Raw genomic sequence first — 20738 nt, 5'->3', positions numbered from 1 at the left:
GCTGTGGGGGCGGGTTGGCCAAAGTCCAGACCCAAATTAATTTTTCACATAAGAGTTATTATTCATAAGTCACGGAATTCGTAAATCACGGCAGTGGTCCAAACCCAAATTGCCGCGATTTACGAGGATTGAGTGTATATATACGGTGTATATATATATCCATCCATCCATCCATCATCTAATCTTACGTTGGCCCATGAGGAGCGTAGGAGCCCGGGGCTAGGAAAGTTGGTCCTGGCATTTAAGATGAGAGTGACCAGCCTCACTCATTCCTGAGTGGCATTATGTGATCAGTTAACCCCAACCATCCCTTGGATATAAACCTTCACTGGGTCAATCCAACTGGAGCACCTTTATTACCCACTAAACCACCAGGAACCAAAATTTGATTATATGGTTACCACTCAGCGTAGTAAATGGTTTCCTGGTGTACAGGAAACTATTTGGCTTGTCACTCAGTGTAGAGTCATCCACAGGCAGAAGGAAGAGGAAAGAATGAAAGAAAGAAAGAAAGACACAAGAGAGAGTGTAAAGTCACCCGCAGGCAGAAGAAAGAGGAAAGAATGAAGGAAAGAAAGACAGAAGAGGATGGATGGAAAGAAGGATGGAGGAGAGGAGTAGAAATCGGGTAAGTACAAATAAATAAATAAATAAATATCTATATACAGTATACTGTGTATATATATATATTTATTTGTACTTACCTGATTTCTACTTTGATCACAGGCAATAAAAGCTCTAGCACTCATTCAAGCTGATCGTTTTCATACTTTGAACAGATTAATTAACCTTTATACTCCGGACTTAAATTTCGCGGCAGCATAGGATTTTTTGCATTAAAATGTGCAGGAAATTTCAAACTGTCTATTTTGTATGATATTTTATGCACTCAGAATTTTAGACAAAATATGGGGTTACGGTATATCATTTGAAAGCTTAGATGCCTCTCTTTGCCATGATAAAATCAGAAAGAAGGAATAATGAACACAGGCAGACATAAAAAATAAAATAAGAAAGGCGATATTGCTGGCCAAAAACGTAAAGAATTTACAACCCGTGTAATATGTGTACAGACATGAAACTTACTGTTATTCAGTCATACAGGTGTATAGATATTCCTAGAAGACGTACAGGTTATTCCCTGGGCCTCTTGTGGTAGCTGGGGTGGTATTCTGGGCAAAATCCCTTGTTTCACTTGAGGCAGACATAGCAGGTCCACGTTCACTTATTTCCGTCAATAATAACGCAAAACAGCACTGTCATGTAATGTCATATATCACAACTTATGCCTGAATTACTTAACTACCAATGGATGTATACTTATATTAGCTATTTCACTTATAAATCTGCTAAAAAGGATAATATATAGCATGTACCCGATTTCCACTCACTCACAAGCAAGATGGCAGACCTACTGCTCACTGTTTGACTTTGTAATAAAAGCTAGGACAGACAGAATGGGAAACAATGGGCCAATTATAAGCCTCGACGTGTGACTTCTAACCTCAACCAAAACAAACTTCCCATTCTCACATGAGCGGGATTATTTGAAGGCATCCACGATCGTGGTGTCACAGAGTCTGCCAGGGACATTATGATCATGGCGACATGGAGTATAAGGGTTAAATTAGAAGGAAACAGTGATTAACAAAAACATAAGGTACTATCGAACTCAGACAAATAAATGTAGTTTCATTCATTCAGGTTCTCAATAACTGCTTTATCAACTAAAATAAGAAAAACAATACCAATTCTAGATACATATACAAGGTGCGACCCAAAAGTTCCAGTAATTTGAAAATTGTAGGAAAATAAGTTACCTTACCTCCTAGTTCTCACTGTCACCTTCGAAGTGGTCCCCTTGGGCATGTATACAGTGGTCCCAGTGTTTTTTCCATGAGTCCATGCGTCCCTGGAAAGCTTCAGGCGTGATGGCCTTGAGCACCTCCTGCGATTCTGTCTGGATCTCCTCAATCGAGTCAAATCAACACCCTTGCCATTGTAATTTCAGCTTGGGAAACAGTAAAAAGTCGCAGGGGGCAAGGTCAGGTGAATAGGGTGGGTGGGGAATGACTGCCATGTTAGTGGAAGCCAGGAACTGCCGGACAACAGTTGATGTGTGGGCGGGGGCGTTGTCATGATGCAGGACCCAGTCCTTGTTCTTCCACTGCTCTGGACTTTTGCAGCAGATGTTCTTCCTCAGACTCTGCAAAACTTCACGGTAAAACTTTCCACTGACAGATTGACTGGGTGGAATGACTTCCTTGTGAACAATCCCTTAGATATTGAAAAAAATGATCAATATCGACTTGACATTGCGGCGCCATTGGTCTGCCATTACAAAATCGCCAAACCACCTACACACCACGTTACAATAATGATTATAGCTCAATAACACGTCCACTCACAGACACGGCCAGGGCCACACTGATGCATAAGGGATGCTGCTGACTCCTCCTAGTGGCAAAAGGCAAAACTGCAAACGGTTGACTCCCTCTGTTCAAATTACTGGAACTTTTGGGTAGCACCTCATATATGCTCTTAGCATTTTTGCATTCCATGACAGTACTCTGTGTTCATAATAGGGGATTCAGTCTTCTTGCTTTTCTCTCTGAGAACTGATCCAAAATTATGTCTGCATGATGTTGACACACCATGATTTTCTCTCTCTTTCTCTCTCTCGCTCTCTCAAGTGATTTATTTATTTATTGTAAATATTTATTTATATTTTTTTAACATACGATTTCAAGACCCTCAAGGGGGGAATGGCCGCCTCCTCCACCCCCCCCCTTCACTACGCCCCTCGTCATGTAGTGGTAGAAAATGGTATACAGTATTTTGGGAATTTAGGACAGACATTTTCAGTTATCTGCCTTTGGTTTGTGGTAACCAACAGCATGCCTTGTTCCTGTAAGTCATGTCGTGCAAACATGCATTAGAGGCAAATTGACTGTACCATACTTATCTCTACTAAGCTACTTAAAATTTTACATTAACTATAAGTCTTTCCATTCATTTCCATTCACCAGCTTATCACACTGTGCGACATTTTTTTTCTTGTCCACCATCACTGTAGTCTTCATCACCTGTCAAACCTAACTACTCTTAGACATTCACAAAGCACTGATCCTTTCTTGATTGCTACAAGTTATAGATAAAATAAGAGAGTCAAATTGGTCATCAGTGGTACAGTATACAGCCAAACTGATTTCTAGGTTGTGTCCCTGAATGGTGCTGTATAACAGTGACTTGTGTAATTTGCATGGGTTCTATAATACAGTATGTGTCTTTGAATATTATTATCTTTGCAGATTCACAGCCATGTTAGGGCAGCCAGGGTCAACACCTCTTGACCTCTTCAAATTTTATGTGGCAGACCTGAAGTCCAGATTCCATGATGAGAAGAAAATCATTAAGGAAATATTGAAAGAGAAGTCATTTGAAGTTCAGGTATGGTAATTTATGGTTTGTTTTTACTTTTTATTTATTTTTCTTTTCTGCCCAGCAACTTTGTTACAGTACTATGAATGTTGAAACTCAAGTTGTGAGAGATCTAAAATAGCTTGCAAGTTTTAAGATATTTTATCATCATCATCATCATCATCTGGACCTACTTTCCCACCCTAGGGCAGGGTGAGGAATAGTAACATCCAGACAGCCTAAGTTTGCCCTATTCAGTGGGCCACATTTCCATTCACTCATCATTCAATCCCACAGAATCCTGGATCCATCAGATAGGCCCCCCAAAATTTAACCACGTTCTATAGCTTCACTCATACCTAGCTGATAGAGTCAGTCTGAACGCTGTCACGTTAAAAAGGGGTCCCAAATCCCTGGTTATGCGTTTCTCCGCACAAAATTCATCCAGCCAGCTCAGTCTCTTGGCAGTCCCTTAGCCTCACCAACTTCCATACCTCTCTTCCTCACACACTCATCCACCATATCCCTCCACCTTCTTCTTGGCCTATCTCGTCTCTGCACTCTTTCAGATTTGCATAGATATACCTTTTTCACCACTCTATTGTCATCCATTCTCTCCACATGACCAAACCATTTCAGTACTCTCTCTTCAATTCTGGTGTCCACAGACTTCCTCATTCCGCATCTTTCACGAATCACTTTATTGTGTATCCTATCCACTCTCTGTACTCTACATACATTCCTCTAGTCCCCTGCTGTTATTCTTGACAGTTCATTTTCATGCTACACCAGTCTCACATCTGTATGTTAAAGTTGGCACTAACACTCCATCATGTATGCCTCATGCAGCAGCAGCACTCAAGCCTCTGTTTCTTATCAAGGCCTTCATAGCACCAGCTACTTTCCTTCCATGTATCACTCTACTTTCCACTTCTTTGCACATTTTCCTCTCTTTTCTATCACTGTACCCAGGTTTTGAATACTCACACCAATTCCAGTCTACCTCCATTCACTGTCAGGTAACAATGGGAGTCACCTTCTCTCTCAGTAACCATCACTTTACTCTTTTCTGCATTTACTGTCAAGGCACAATGTTCACAGACATCTGCAGAACTGTGCACTAGTTTACTAATTTCTTGCCCGATATTTGCAGGTAGCATTGCATCATCAGCATGCATCGAATTTGAGATATTCCATATCACCCCATGCATATGTATATTGAACAGCCATGGGGACATCACACAGCCTTGTCGCACGCCCACATTGATCGTGAACCAATCACTTAGATGCCCATTTACCCTGATACATGCCTCACTACTTTCATAAAAACTGTTCACAGCACCTGCAGCCCCCCCCCCCGCCCCCCCCAATTTGTGTCCGACTTTGGGCATAGGCTTGACAGCCTTCTCCCAAGGCCCAGTAGTCTTACATATCATACACCTCTACATGTGCAAAACCTTCCACAATCTATATCTGTCTACCTTGTCATATGCTTTTTCCAGATCCATAAATTCCATAAACCTTATGGTCCTTCTCCCATGCCTGCTCCACTATCTATCTTATTGCAAATATTTGATCCAGACATCCTCTGCCACTTCTAAAGTCATCCTGTTCATCACTCACTAGGACTTCTGATCTCTTTCTTACCTTCTCTGTAGCAATTCTTCCCTACAACTCAATAGACTTATGCCACGATAATTCTTGCACTCACTTTGCTCACCTTTATATTTGTACAGGGGTGCAATCACTGCCTTTTTCTACTTCACTGCCACAGTTTCACTCATCCATACCTTCTTACATATCTCCAACAAGTACTTCATTCTGCTCTATCCATTACACTTAATCATCTCATTATACACCTCATCAACTCCAGCTGCTTTTCCATTTTTCAGCTGCTTCACAGCATTCTTCACCTGTGAGAGTGTCAAGTTTCCTGGCACTGCATTCCTTCTCTGCACCCCCCCCAAATTCAATCATGTTAACAGTTGCATTGCTTTCTCCATTCCCATTCATCAGACTTTCAAAATATTCTTTCCATCTGGTCCTTACTTTATCCCCATGGGTTAATAATCTACCAGGTACATCCTTCACTCTTTCATGTTTCTTTCCACTGTCGCTTATACATTTTCGTACCTCTTTCCAGAATAACTTCCTATTACCAGGGTAATTTGCATTTATTTTTCTTCCAAGATCATTATTTACCTTCATCTTTTTCCTCTTCACTAGTCTCTTTATGTGATTCTTGATCTTAAATATATTCATTTCTTATTTCAACTGAATCCCTGTCCTGTATGCACTCTAGCCACATCTTCCTCATTTCCTCCACCATTCTCTTTTTCCTTCTTCATTAGTCCTTTTATGTGCTTCTTGATCTCAGTATATTCATTTCTTATTTCAACTGAACCCTTGTCCTGTATCCACTCTAGCCACTTCTTCCTCTTTTTCTCCACTGCTCTCTTAACCTCTTCATCCCACCAAGTCGTACTTTTCTTCTTTGTTGTTACTCTTGCCACACCATGCACCATTTTAGCATTCCTAACTAAGCAGTCCCCATATACATTCCACAAGCTATCCAGATCCATGTCATTTTAATTCACTGATTCTAACTCCTCCTCTAGTGTGGCCCTGTGTTCATCTGCCATTTCTTTGATCCTCAGCTTCTTGACTTTCAGTCTCACTCCCTGACAGCTTAGTTTATAAAGACTCCAACATGCGCAGCATGTGTCGGCCTTGGTCACCGTAATGGAGGCTCTCCATGCTGCTTGATCTCTGGCAGCCTCCCTGTTCAATCCCTTATCCCTGAGGTCACACTCTGTGACCTCAGTTGAAGTCTTTTTGGTCTGCCTGTCACAACCCTATCTCCAGTGTTCACACTTCTCACTTTCTGTGCCCAGTTGTCATAATCCATCCTCTCCACATGCTCAAACTATCTCAATATACCTCTCCTTATCACAGCACCCATATTCTCCAGTCCCGTCCTTCCTCGTATCTCTTCCATTGTAAACCTAACCCCACTCAGGCCTTGCATTGAAGGATGCACTGCATATCCACCTAATCATTGTCATTTCTGTATGTTTGAGCTTGCCAGTATCCTCTTCCTTTACTGCCCAGGTCTTGCTACCATACAGCATTATTCTCCTAATGCCTGCCGGATACAACGATCCTGAGCATGGAGAAAGAGCCCTTTTAATGTCAGGAGAGGCAACAGCTCCCTGAACTTCTTCCAGCCACAGCTAGGGTTTAGTACCATGTCTAGTATGTTCTCTGAGTGATCCAAAAATAAACTTGTCAGTCATTGTTAATTAATATCCTCCTTCTCAAATTTCTTATGATGAGAGGTGAATAATACAGCAGTATAAGAAAAGAGAAAGGTAGGAGAGTCATCGGCAAGGTTGGAAAAAATCGCTTATTATTTTTTAAAAATCAATTTTTTTTATTTAAATCGGATTTATATTTTTTAAATCGATCTTTTCTATGTGGTAGGTGGGGGCGCTCACCATCCACTCACTAGATGTAGTGCTGCTCTCGGGTGTTTGCCCTTTCCTCTCCTCCATCCTTCTTTCCTTCCATCCTCTTCTGTCTTTCTTTCCTTCATTTTTTTCTCATCCTTCTGCCCATGGGTGACTTTACACTCCCTCTTCTGTCTTTCTTTTCTTCATTCTTTCCTCTTCCTTCTGGCTGTGGGTGACTCTACACTGAATGACAAGCCAAATGGTTTCCTGTACACCAGGAAACCATTTACTAAGCTGGGTGGTAACCATATAACCAAATTTTGGCACCTGGTGGTTTAGTGGGTAATTACAGTGCTCCAATCAGATTGAGCCAGTGAAGGTTTATATCCAAGGGATGGTTGGGATTTATTGCTCACGTAATGCCACTCAGGGTTGAGTGACGCTGGTCGCTCTCATCTTAAATGTCAGGACCAACTTGCCTAGTCCCAGGCTGCTACGCTTCTCATGGGGCAACATGGAATTGGATGATGAATGAATGAATTCACTTTTATGTAGACATTTTCTTGTATGGTACAAAACCTTTGCCAGTGTTAAGTGAAACCATATTTTGGTATCAGTTTGGATATTCAATCAAAATTGTACCATACTGGATCTTTTTTCCTCCCACTTGCTGCAGTGCGTCCATTAGGCATGATTATATGTCATCAACATCATCATCATCATCATCTGGATCTCCATTCCCACCCTAGGTAGGGTCAGGAGTAGCAACATCCAGACAGCCCAATATTGCCCAGTCCAATGGGGTGCTTCCATTATTATATCGAAGTTCAGATAAGCAAACTTACAAACTCACAGAATAATAATGTGAATGTTGAAGTGGGAGTAAGCATATGCACCACAGGTTAGCACTCCTTGGTGTGAGGAAGGTTAGGAGGTTACTCATGCTGCTGCATCACTGTGTGTCAGACTCTGATGAAAGTTGCCAGCTTGTCTGTTATATTTTGTCAAATTTGGATCATAATCATTAGATTGAATCACGTTACTGTGTATTCAAAAAAGAGTTGAACTCCTGTGTCAGAAATGAACATAATTGTATTTATTGTTATTATCAACAAAAGAGCTTCCTTTCCTGTGAATAACTTTTGAATACAGGCAGTCCCCAACTTAGGAAAATAATTGGTTCTTAAAGGTCTTTTGTAAGTCGTTTTCTTCGTAAGTCCATCTCTCATTCTTCTACTCTCTCTCTCTCTCTATCCAGATTAAAGCCCATTATTGTCTCCACTTATCCCCTACCCTTCCCTGAACTGCAATGGGCCAGTGCACTGAGTGGTCCTGACATCTGGTGGGAGTCTGTGAACTTCACCCAGATGCAGCTGTTGTGGGTGTGAGGGTTACAGCTACCAATATTTGTTGTTATTCTGCCCAAAGCCAGCTAAAAGTGAGTGTTGTTATGATGAACATCAGATGTTCACCAACAGAACTCAGGGTTCTACAATATTCATGGCCTTATAAAGAAGATCGGTTGGGTAAAAAATAGTATTCAGATGTATGTTCTACTCCTATCTATCAGGTGATTTGTAAGGATGTATTAAAGAGGGATATTGTCTTCATGCATGTATAAAGACTGTAAATAATTCGAAGAAGGGTAATAGGATTTCTATTTCTTAAAAAAACAATGATGAAAGATATGGATAAATTCTCCATGCGACATTTCCACTCGGTACTCGGCTCTTCCACACGTACGATTGTAAACAAACACGAGACTGGCTAGGTGCGTCGGTGATGGGATGACCTGGTTCCGTGACTTTGACAATAAGAACAGTTAGCAAAATGACGAACTTTGTTTGCGCTGTGGCTGACTGCAAACCAAATTCAAATTTCAACACAGGCCAGCACCCATTCATGAAACATGAAAGGATGGGCCAGGTTTCCATCAAAGATGGATGCCAAACATCATAAGGTGTGGGAGACGCCATGTAGAAGAGGAGTTGAGTGGAGAGCAACCAGGAAAACATGCCGTACATTGCTCCGGCAGCAGATTTTTAAAAAATGGCAAAATTTGTGCATGAAAGCATTTCTCCATATGTTTACCATGTTATAGTCTTACACCAATTATATAGGATGTTTATTGAATAGTAAATTTTATGTAGAAGGTAATTCCATGGAGATGATGATTCCTGTTTTACGAATTTATTTTTTTTTTTCTTCTGATTCCACTTACACACCAATAACATGATTGTCAAAGGCATTTGAAAAATTTTGTGATTTGAGGAAACTACATGAAAGCGCATCGAAAAATTTATCTTTGAAACCCGCAAAACATTTTTCTGGGCTAAGTTCACAGACTCCCACCAGATGGCAGGACCACTCAGTGCACAGGCCCATTATCACCTCACTTCCTTGTCAGTGTCTTCACCTGACTCCATCCTTCCTTGCTATGACTGACCCCTCCCCCCCACACACAATTTTTTTCGGATCTGTGGATTTTTCGTGAATCGATCCTTTGTAAGTAGGGGTCTGACTGTATTTGACTTGTAATTGAAGGCAGTGGTTCACTGGTGCCTGACTTGATACAGGATCAGTACAAGAAGAGTACAGGACAAGCAGACTTGATGCATCTGTACAATACACATCGATCACATTCTCTGTCTCCTTTTTTACTCTTAAAAAAAAAAATCCATTTTGATTTAAATCATGATTTTTTCAGCAGTTTAAAGTGATTTAAATCTATTCTATCTATCTATCTATAGCCCGACGCCCTAATCCCGCAAAGGGTGGCCGCAGACAAAACGCCTCCAAGTCACTCTGTCACCCACCATTTGACTCCCCTCCCCCCAACTCACCCCCCCCTCCCTCATATACCTCTCAACTCCATCCCTCCACCTCATCCTCGGTCTACCTCTCCCTCTCCCTCCCTCCACCTCACCTACATACACCCTCTTAGTCAGTCTTTCATTCTCCATTCTCTCCACATGTCCAAACCACCTCAGTGTATTTCTCCTAATCTTTTCAACCACATCCACATCTACCCCACAATGTTCCTTCACTTCTTCATTCGTCAACCTGTCCCTCCACGTCACTCCACATGCTCCTCTCAAGTAACTCATTTCCACTGCTCTCACTCTTGACTTGTTCCCCTCTTGCAAGGTCCACGCCTCGCTTCCATACGTCAGGGTAGGGATCACAATACCGTCATGCAGTGACTTCTTAACTTCCATACTCACCTCCCTCTTTCTCATCACTGCTTTCAGTGTACCAACAACCTTTCTTCCCTGCTGTACCCTTTCACGTACTTCATCCCCCAAAGTTCCATCCTTACTCATCACACTACCCAAGTACTTGAATGCACTCACATTCTCCATATCCTCACCATCCAATCTCACTGCACACTCTGTGACTTCATTCCTCTCAAACACCATAACTTTACTTTTGTTTACATTAACTTTCAGCTTCCTCCTCCTACACACTGTCCCAAATTCATTCACCAAACCTTGCAACTCCCATTCATCTTCACTCAACAATACTGTATCATCAGCAAACAGCAACACCGGAAGCTTCCAAATCTCACCCTCATTCATTAGGGCCACCCCCACATCCACTGCCCTACCTTGCACCTCCTTTACAACCCCATCCATATATATATTAAACAGCCATGGAGACATCACACACCCCTGTTTCAATCCCACATTGAGATCAAAGAACTCACTCAGCTCACCATCCACTCGCACCGTAGCCCTAGCTCCTTCATACATACTCTTCACAGCACTCAACAATTTCCCCTCCACTCCATATATTCTCAATACCTTCCACATACCTTGCCTATCTATTCTGTCATAAGCGTTCTCCAAGTCCATGAAGGCAGCATACACTTTCCTTCCCTTCTCTAGATACTTCTCCGCTAAACATCTTAGAACAAATATCTGATCTACACACCCTTTTCCCTTCCTAAATCCCCCTTGTTCTTCTCCAACTAGCTCCTCTGTCATATGCCTAACCCTATCAATGAGTATTCTACCATATATTTTACCAGTCACACTAAGAAGGCAAATACCCCTATGGTTACCACATACTTCTCTCTCCCCTTTTCCTTTGTACAGAGGAACAATTATACCTGATTTCCAGTCCTCTGGAACCCTTCCCTCTTCCCAAGCCAATCTACACAACTTCCATATCCACTCCATAACAATCTCACCCCCATACCTAAGCATTTCACCACACACTCCATCAATTCCTGGGGCCTTTCCCAGCTTAATCTTCTTCATCGCTTCCACTACTTCCGACCTACTGATCTCTTCCTCCCTCCTCTCATCTCTTCTTCTCCCAGCCATTCCCCATGTGATTTAAATCACATGATTTAAATAATTTGATTTAAATCAAAACAACCCTCAGGCTGCCTTGTAACATTTATTAAAGCTTACAGAACTCTCAGTTCCATCCTGGTATGTCAAGGCATTGATCACCATCATCTTTTTGTTTAAATAACCTAATTATTGTATTACAGGTAAAGACAAGCTTTAAGGAGTTTTCTACTGTCGTGTGTGGTAAGGCATTGATCATCATCCTTTCGTATAAATAACCTAAGTATTGTATTACAGGTAAAGACAAGCTTTAAGGAGTTTGCTACTGTCGTGTGTGATGACCCTCGCTCAGCCACTCTGGATGCTGGCAATGTGAAGCTCACCTACAATGCGCTTATTGAGAAGGTCTGTGAAATTTTTGCTGGTTCTGAATTTCATCAGAATTAGGTTTCTTACTTATATCTGAACTGAGATCTGTTTGTCTGATCCTACATGTAAAAATTTTAAAAAGCATAAATTGGCTGCAGTGGTAAACTAGTAGCATATGTAAACAGGAGCCATCTGATCTGAGTGGATGATTTGTAACATAATTTGGTGTTGCCTTTTGGAAGCACTTAACTTACTGTTTTATTTATGACCGCTAATGACCACCATTCCAAATCATCTTTCATCTCGTTGAATATTGGGTATGAGACTCCTTTTATGGTTTTGGTTGTGATGACACCAGGTTTATTTGCCAAAGGTGGTAGGCTGTCTCTCAGGTTACTATCTTTTAAGGAGGGATGTTTTTCTTTCCTTCATTCTTTCCTCTTTCTTCTGCCTGCGGGTGACTTTACACTCTCTCTTGTGTCTTTCTTTCCTTCAGTCTTTCCTCTTCCTTCTGCCTGTGGATGACTCTGCACTGAGTGACAAGCCAAATGGTTTCATGTATACCAGGAAACCATTTACTACGCTGGGTGGTAACCATATAACCAAATTTTGGCTCCTGGTGGTTTAGTGGGTAATAAAGGTGCTCCAATCAGATTAAGCCAGTGAAGGTTTATATCCAAGGGATGGTTGGAGTTTATTGCTCACGTAATGCCACTCAGGGATGAGTGAGGCTGGCCACTCATCTTAAATGCCAGGACCAACTTTCCTAGCCCCGGGCTCCTACGCTCCTCATGGGGCAACGTAGGATTAGATGATGGATGGATGGATGGTAAAGGAGATAGGTAGTTTAGGAGGAAATGTGCTTCCGTTGCGTATTTGGTACCAGACGTTATCTAACTGCATTGTTGTTATGAGCACCAGACTTCAGCTAGTGTCAGAGTTGCTTAAAGTGTTATCATACATGGCCTACTGTACATGGCATTACCATTTGATAGTTAGAGGCATTATTTGTTGTACAATAATTGATTACTAGTTACACTTCATGAACTGCATGTTTATTTTTTTTATTTTTTTTATTATTATTATTTTTTTTTTATATTTTTTCAAGTTACCGGTGGCGCAGAAAGAGAGGCTAGTTATCTTATTGTTAGGATGTCATTCTTGAGTTCTGAAGAATTTTGGGCTGTTGTGATAAGCTCTGGTGCTGATTATTGTTTTGCTTGTTTAGTTAGTTTAGAATGTTTTGCAATCATCATCATCGTCATCCGGACCTCCTTTCCTAGGGTGGGGAGTAGCAACATCCAGACAGCCCAGATTTGCCCAGTCCAGTGGGCCATGCTTCCATTCACTCACCATTGGCTGTATCTGATGTGCCAAAAATATTCACCCCATACTGTAGCCTCACATAAACATATCCGATAGAGTCAATCCAGACGCTGTCACATTAAAAGGGATGTCAAATCTCTGATCGTGCACTTCTCCTCACAATACTCATCCAGCCAGCTCGATCTCTTGTCAGTCTCCTAGCCTCACCAACTTCCAAACCTCTCTTCCTCACACACTCATCTACCATATCCCTCCACCTTCTCCTTGGCCTACATTACCTCCTCCCTCCTTCAAATTCGCTCAGATATACCTTTTTCACCACTCTATTGTTATCCATTCTCTCCACATAACCATACCATCTCAGTACACTCTCTTTGATTCTGGTGTCCACAGACGTCCTCATTCCACATCTTTCACAAATCACATTATTTCATATCCTATCCATTCTCTGTGCTCCACATGCATTCCTCAGCAGTTCCATCTCCACTGCTGTCACATTTGATGTTTCATTTTCATGGGACACCATAGTCTCACATCCATATGTTAAAGTCAACACTAACACTCCTTCATGTAAGCCTCGTGCAGCTGCAACACTCAAGCCCGTTTCTTATCAAGGCTTTCATTGCACCAGCCACTTTTCTTCCTTGTATCACTCTATTTTCCACTTCTTTTGCACATTTTCCTCACTTTTTTTTATCATTGTACCCAGTTATTTGATCTAAGCATAAAGCTTTCAACAGATATAGTTGCACAGTAACATTGTTTTTGCATCCATGTAGGGCCTACATGGATGCAAAAACTAGAACCATACATGGATTAGCCTACATTGTAGGCTACTCCATGTATGATTCTAGTAGTAGCTGCAAAGAGTGTTCATTAGTCAGTATCCAGATATGCATAAAAACAAACTTTATGTAGCTACTGCTAGCTTCATAATACATCAGAGGTTATTGTTCAGGCGGAAGCAAGAGAGAAGGAGCGGCTGAAGGAGGAGGCCCGTAAGATGCGTCGTTTGGAGGCAGGATTACGAGCAGCTTTCAAGTCTGTGGGGGTGGATTCTGGCTCTACCTGGGAGGATGTTCGGCCACGACTTCACCACCTCTCAGCATTCACTGCAGTTACCATTGAAGCTGAGCGCATTAGGATATTCAAGGTAACCTGTCAGTGCTTGTAGTTTATGTAAATACTGATAGTTAACAAGACAGGCACTTCTGGTTTTGAAAGGGTTTCAGTCTAGCAAGCTTTGCAGAGGTCAAAAAATGTATAAGGCAGATTGAACCCTTCTGTATGTATACATAAGCAGTGAACACTCATAATCTGTAATTATTGTAACAGAAATGCCGTGTAATCATCATCGTCATCTTCGTTGTCGTCATTGTCATCGCTGTCATTACGGCACACCCATGTTATCTGGTATCATGGTAAATGATAAATGGCTCAGATGATGTGAATTAAGTTAGGACATCTCCCTGTATTCGATGCATACTTCCAGTACAACAATGAAGTTGGCAGATGGATAGTCTGCCATGTGCACTGTCACTCATGCAAACCATCCATCATCTGTTGGATTCAAGACAGCCATCAATGTTTATGTGCAAAGAAACCTGTTCTGACACTTCTTTGCAAACATCATACCTCCTGCTTCTCCTTTGAACAGCTTGACTGCTCTGGTCTTCACACACACTCACACACACACACACACACACACATAGAGTGTTCATCACATTGCATTGCTGTCTCATTCCCCTGCAAAATGTTGCAGTCCCCTTGGTATCATTTGTTTGCAGTGCTATTTATTGAAAGGCATCAACTTTTTTTTTTTTTTTTTTTTTTTTTTTTTTTTTTTTTTTTTTTAAACCGAAAGAGTGTAATAATACCAGGCCAAGGTACTGTCCCTAGTGGAAAACATGGTGCTCAGGATGCTGTCCCTGATGAAGGGAAGGTGAAGCGCCCGAGGAAGAGCTCTCCCTTGCCGAATGTTAGCGTTTCTGAGGACAAGTGAGTTTCCAGGGACACTGCCTGTCCCCCAGCCTAGTGGGGACCCCATGATGATGCCTTGGCCAGGACTTGGCACCACTTTAGGTTAGCTACTCATGTTTTGGGACTTTGTTAATTGCCTTACTACTACCCCATCTCTTTCTCTATTACTTTTTCATATCCGTAGATGATATATTGAAGGAAAGTAGCCAGATAAGGTATTAGAGGAGGTCTGTGGACCAGTGTAGGGGTAGTTTTTATATATTTATTTATTTTGTTTAGTGGGTTCCCGATGGCTTCAAGCATGACCCCATTGAACCCATGTTATAGCCATCCCAGTATCCAATTGATCATTGTTTGATCCACTTCCTTAATGTAACCCCATCGGATAACAGGGTTGGGGTGTATCGTCATCATCATTACTGTTGGTTGCCTGTCTTTTCCTTGTAACATGAGGCAGAAGTGCTGCATTACTTTGCTTTGCTCTGTCAGAGCACTAATACTAATTCTAGATCTTAGGTCAGCACACACTTCTCAATCCAATACAGGTCATCCCTGCTGTAATGATGAGATGCGTTTAGGAAACCCCATCGTTGAGCTGGGGTATCTTTAAACAGGGACTTTATAACATAGAAAGTATAGGGATAGGTTTGGGAGCCATGGGATTCTCCCCCCCCCCCAACCAAGTCCTAAACCCACCCAAATGAGTCCAAAAACAAGTTTCCAGCTCACCTATACCCTCAAATAGCTCTAAAACAAGCTAAACGAAGTCTAAAAGCAGTTTATAACACACCTAAACCCAAAAATAAAGTCTGAAAATCATCAAAAATAAGTCTGGAAAAAAATCATACATAGTAAACTGGCAGTGAAATGGCAATGTTCACCCCACCTATGACTAAAACACGTTAATCTAAGTCTAAAAACATTTTACAAATCAACCTAAACACAAAATTTAAGTAAAAAATATAATAAAAACTGGTTCAAAAAGCAAAACCCATTGCATAACCAGGGACTGGCCATCGTTAGGCGAGGAAGAGTGTTAATTTTTTTACATTGCTAAGGCAGGGTATCATATAGAAGGGGATCGTATAGTGGGATATACCTACTTTCCTTGATATATCCATTTTCCTCTTCATATTGTTCAATCTGGAGTGTAGAGACCCAGGGCTTGCCTACTCATTCCAGACAGTTAAGAGGAGAATGACCACTTGCATGTCCTTGAGCAGCATTACCCTAGCAATAAACCCCAGTCACGCGTGTAGATCGTAATGTGTCATATTCAGTAGGAGCACCTTAACTTACTTGACCGCCAGTATTTGAAAATTTATTTGAAGGCAGTGGGGCTAATGCACTACTTGTACACAGCACAAAAGCCCACCCTTGATCTCCCCTTTGTGTATCAGAATACTGAAAGCACTAGAATCTGACACGGGGTGTTAACCCCTTGTACAGAATAGTAAATGGTTACCCGGTAAGCAGTTCTAATTGTAGTCTTTTGAAGGTAACATTACATTGAATGAGTGGATTGTGGGTGTCCCCACGACTCACTTTCATATGAAAATTATTGCGGGACATGAACGTATTAAACCATCCATTCCTCACCACAGTAGTTGTTTAAGTGTCACCAGCGATGCAGCACGAATGCTCAGAACCAAGTTCAGTCAGTGAGAGCAAATGAATGCATGGGTGAATAGGAGAGGGAATGGCTGACTGGTAGACAATGCTGTCTGCAACCACCACATCATGTGATAGCTTTCTATAATACAAATAAATTTGTACATAACTTGAATTGCTTAAAAATTCTTTTTATACAAAATCTTTTGTAAGGTTGAATTTCAAACTACGATTTGCACCAAAGAGGTGCATCTGTAATTACTGCACATTGCAATGATAAGATTGACTTTTAAATACTTTATCATATCTGTTAGTTTGCTTTCCACTCTTATGTTTTCTGCAGAGGTACGATTTATCATCATCATCATTTTACAGACCCCCTCTCCCACCCTAGGGTGTGGTAAGCTGGGGTTCAGAGAGCCAGACAGAGCCTGATAGACTGAGAAAGTAACCAAAGTTTACCCACTTGATTGGGCCACATTGCCAGTCATTCACCATTCAGTCCCCCAGAATTCTATCTCCAGCAGGTGGGTGAAAAAAGTTGAATTCTGCACATAGGCTTACACTCACCTATCCGGCAGAGACAATCTGATGACTCTCAAGTTATGAAGAGGTGACAGACCATGATCACACACTCCTCTGCATTAATTTCATCCAACCATCTCAATCTTTTATCATTTTCCCAGCCTCATCAGCTTCCATACCATACTTGCCTACTTCTTCCTTCACCTCTGTTTTCCTATTTTTGTGTCAACCTTCTCTTCCTACTTCTCCCTTTCCTTCTTGTCACTTTTTATTACCCTTTTTCTATTTCAGGTGGCTCTACACTGATTGGCACACTTAATGTTTTCCTGCAACCCAGGCAACCATTTGCGGTGGTGGGTGGTAACCATATAACCAGATAATGGGGTGATATGAAGCCTGCTATGGTGCTCCTGCTTAATTGAGTGGAGGGACAAATCCAGCCTCTGTCCAGGAAGCAAACCTCCACACTTTCCAGCACCTTGCTGTTGCAGGACGATGTCAACCAAAATGGAACATCAGTTCACTGCACAAGATGATCCTGCAGGGAGAGTTGCTTGCCTGCAATTGATGGGTCAGGTCGGCCAGACAGCCCAGAATAGATCAGCAGTAACAACATCTCTTACACACTCATTTACCACATCTATCCACATTCTTCGTGGCCTATTACACCTCCTCCCGCATTTAAACTCACACAGTTACACCATTTTCACTACTCCACCCATTCTGTCCACATAACCATACCATCAAAATACGCACTCTTCAACCCTGCTGTTCACAGATTTCCGACTCTGTGCCTTTCTGGTGTTCACAGACTTCCCAATTCTTTATCTTTCTGGTGTCCATAGACTTCCTTACTCTGCACCTTTCATGAATCACATCATTTCCTATCATATCTGCTCTCCTCACAGCACACACATTCCTTAACAACCCATCTCCATTGCTCATGCTCTCGTTTTCATGGGACACGATTGTCTTACATCCATATGTTAGAGAAAGCACTAATTCCCAAATTCAGGACAAAGGTTTAAACCTCAAATTTAAGTTTGGTTCAAACTGCAGATTTGAGATTATTTGATCCTAGATTATAGCCTAGAGTGTAGCCATATTCAGGTTGCTGGATTATTTCACAGATAATCCAAAATTGAGTGATAAGGGACTTAAACCTTAGATGAGGTACTTTTCGACATGGTGATCACAGCCAATCAGCATGTGTTTGTAACTAGGATTTGAATGTGGTGGGAAAACCAGCATTAAAGGAAAACAAGTCACTCCGGGCCCAGTCAGAGGAACAGTGACCCAAAAATAATAATAATACAGTGATAATAATCTGTTATATAATTGAATATTGCTATAATGAGTGAATTAAAAAAAAATCCATGACTAGTCATGAGCAATGCAGTATGCTGTTTATTGGTAAGTTAGTAAGTTTTAGTGGAGCGCATAAACACTTTACATTTGCAGTTCATTATTTTTGTATTATCATGTCAGCTTTCACTCTATCAGCCATATGTGAATGTAATAATCAGTTATGTCTTGAGATAGTCATCATCAGTTGTTCATTACTGATACAATGCAAAAGTATCAGATGAATCAGGTGTCAAACAGCTTTGGGCTGATTGCATTATAGGGGAGGGGGGTTTCTAATTAGCCCATTTAAAGTATGTGAACTACCATTACCTATGCTTATATGAATCATCATCATAATCATCCGGACCTCTTTTCCCACCCTAGGGCAAGGGGAAGTGCTTATATGAAACAAATTAAATTTTTTATAAAGCATATATACTCGGGTACGGTGCTAGAAAAATATATATTCGTTGTTGAGAAAATTTGTTACAGAAGTACAGTAAGGTACTGTTTGCACAACTGACAGTTTTAGTGATACCAACATACGGTGTTATATAACAGATTACTGTCTGCTCACCTGACAGTTTTGTGATACGGAGGTTCAGTAATCCTTTCCTTTTCCATGACCAGCATGTGACAGGAAGTGCTGAGGTGGTCGCAGGTGAAATCATGCAGTGTTGCCAAACAAAAAGCACACAAAACTGAATTTCAGAACGTGGTAAACTGTAAGTGAACAGTTAAAAATTTTGTGCTGTACTGGATTTCAAAATGCACTGGATATAGAATAAAACCTAAGGCCAGAGTGTGTACACACCTGACAAAGTTGTGACAGAGAAGTAAGTTATGGTAGTAATAAGCTATTGTTTAGTTTGCACAGCTTTCTCAGCGCACGAGGACAAGGAAGTTTGATACTCATTTTCTGTGACATTGTCATGCATGTCATCCAATAGTCTCTGCGTTACAAACTCTTCGCTCTATAGAAATGTTTGAAAAGAGTAATCTCATGTTTGTTGATGCTCGCCAGCCTTAGTCTCCCGTCAATCCATCCCCTTGAGGCGTTTTAAACTGCAGATGAATTAAACCTCGAATTAAGCACCAGAGTGGCTCAAACCCTCGTTCTGAATATCTGTGAACCGGGATGCCCCCGTTCTGAAAAACTGTGATGTGGGATACCTTCTTTCTGAATATTTGTGACCTGAGATACCCTCGTTCTGAATATGTGACCTGGGATACCCTTGTTCTGAATATCTGTGACCTGAGATACCCTTGTTCTGAATATCTGTGACCTAGGATACCCTCTTTCTGAATATCTGTGATCTGAGATACCCTCGTTCTGAATATCTGTGACCTGCCATACCTTCGTTCTGAATACCTGTGACCCCCTCGTTCTGAACATCTGTGACCTGGGATACCCTTATTCTGAATATCTGTGACCTGGGATTATGCTGTAACCCAAGTTATAAACCAGGGATCAGGTTAAAAACCATGACTTGAATTTGGGACCAAAACTCCATCATGCCAGCCTTTTGTAGCTGCCACACTCATGCCTATGCCTTTTATTAAGCATTCATAGCACAAACCATTTTCCTTCCCAGTAATTTGTGCCATTTCTACTGCAGGAGTACCAGCAGCACTTGGAAGAGGCATGTGGTCACCATCACTCACGTAACAAGAAGAAGAGTAAGAAGAAAGACAGAAAGAAATCAAGATCACGTTCACGTTCATACTCGGTCAGTACTCTGTCTTTATGACTTAAGGAGTGTCATAAGCACCATCATATCCCTTAATGTGGATTTGAAGAGAAGAAAAATGATAGGAATAAATCACTACAGTTGAATCTCAGATCCAAACCAGGAGGATCAGGCACCATTTGGATGATGGATGCTTTTGAATTATTTACCATTTTTATCACAGACTGTTTCCAGTAAGAGAAATTACCATATTTTATCATTAGTCAGGTGTTTGGATAGATGTTAGAATTCTAAAAGACTACTTTATTTTAAATCCAAGTTTCCATGATTCTTAGAGATGTGGTAAGCAGTACATACTCCAGTTTATTTTTAGTAGTAAAGTTTTGGAAGTACAGTACTACACTCAGTATAGAGGATGAGAATAATTGAATGCTTATATGATTATTAACGTGTTCTGAATTTCTGATGTTGGAGGTCATTGTTGCTGTTGATGCAAGGGATAATGAGGAAAACGTGGAAAGTGATGTTTTAACCATTGCTGCATGAGCCGACAGTCTAATTTGATGGAAAAAATTTTTCCTGCATATGGAAAGATTTATCATGAAGAGAAAACAATACTGGCCTATTTTGGATCCTCATCATGGATGAATATATACCGGTATATATATATATATATGTATATCTGTCTATCTGTATACATATATATATCTATCTCTATC

General features: G+C 41.1%; 1 protein-coding gene across 3 annotated transcripts in view; it reads left to right on the top strand.

The window, feature by feature from the left end:
- Prp40 (pre-mRNA processing factor 40) overlaps positions 1-20738 on the top strand; it is an 82996-nt gene that overhangs the window by 47848 nt on the left and 14410 nt on the right. For 2 of the 3 annotated variants that reach the window (XM_080283364.1, XM_080283363.1), the window contains exons 14-17: positions 3312-3450; positions 11468-11575; positions 13824-14018; positions 19948-20058. In XM_080283364.1, coding sequence (XP_080139490.1) covers positions 3312-3450; positions 11468-11575; positions 13824-14018; positions 19948-20058 — 553 coding nt within the window. Of the gene's footprint in view, positions 1-3311; positions 3451-11467; positions 11576-13823; positions 14019-17272; positions 17335-19947; positions 20059-20738 lie in introns of those variants that run through there. The other variant, XM_080283365.1, reaches the window with a different exon arrangement.

This window comes from Coenobita brevimanus, chromosome 97, assembly GCF_032717465.1.
Source record: "Coenobita brevimanus isolate Jiangsu-jjx chromosome 97, ASM3271746v2, whole genome shotgun sequence".
Lineage (NCBI taxonomy): Eukaryota > Metazoa > Arthropoda > Malacostraca > Decapoda > Coenobitidae > Coenobita > Coenobita brevimanus.
The sequence above is the reverse complement of the archived record's forward strand: the minus strand, read 5'-3'. Positions and strand labels throughout refer to the sequence as shown.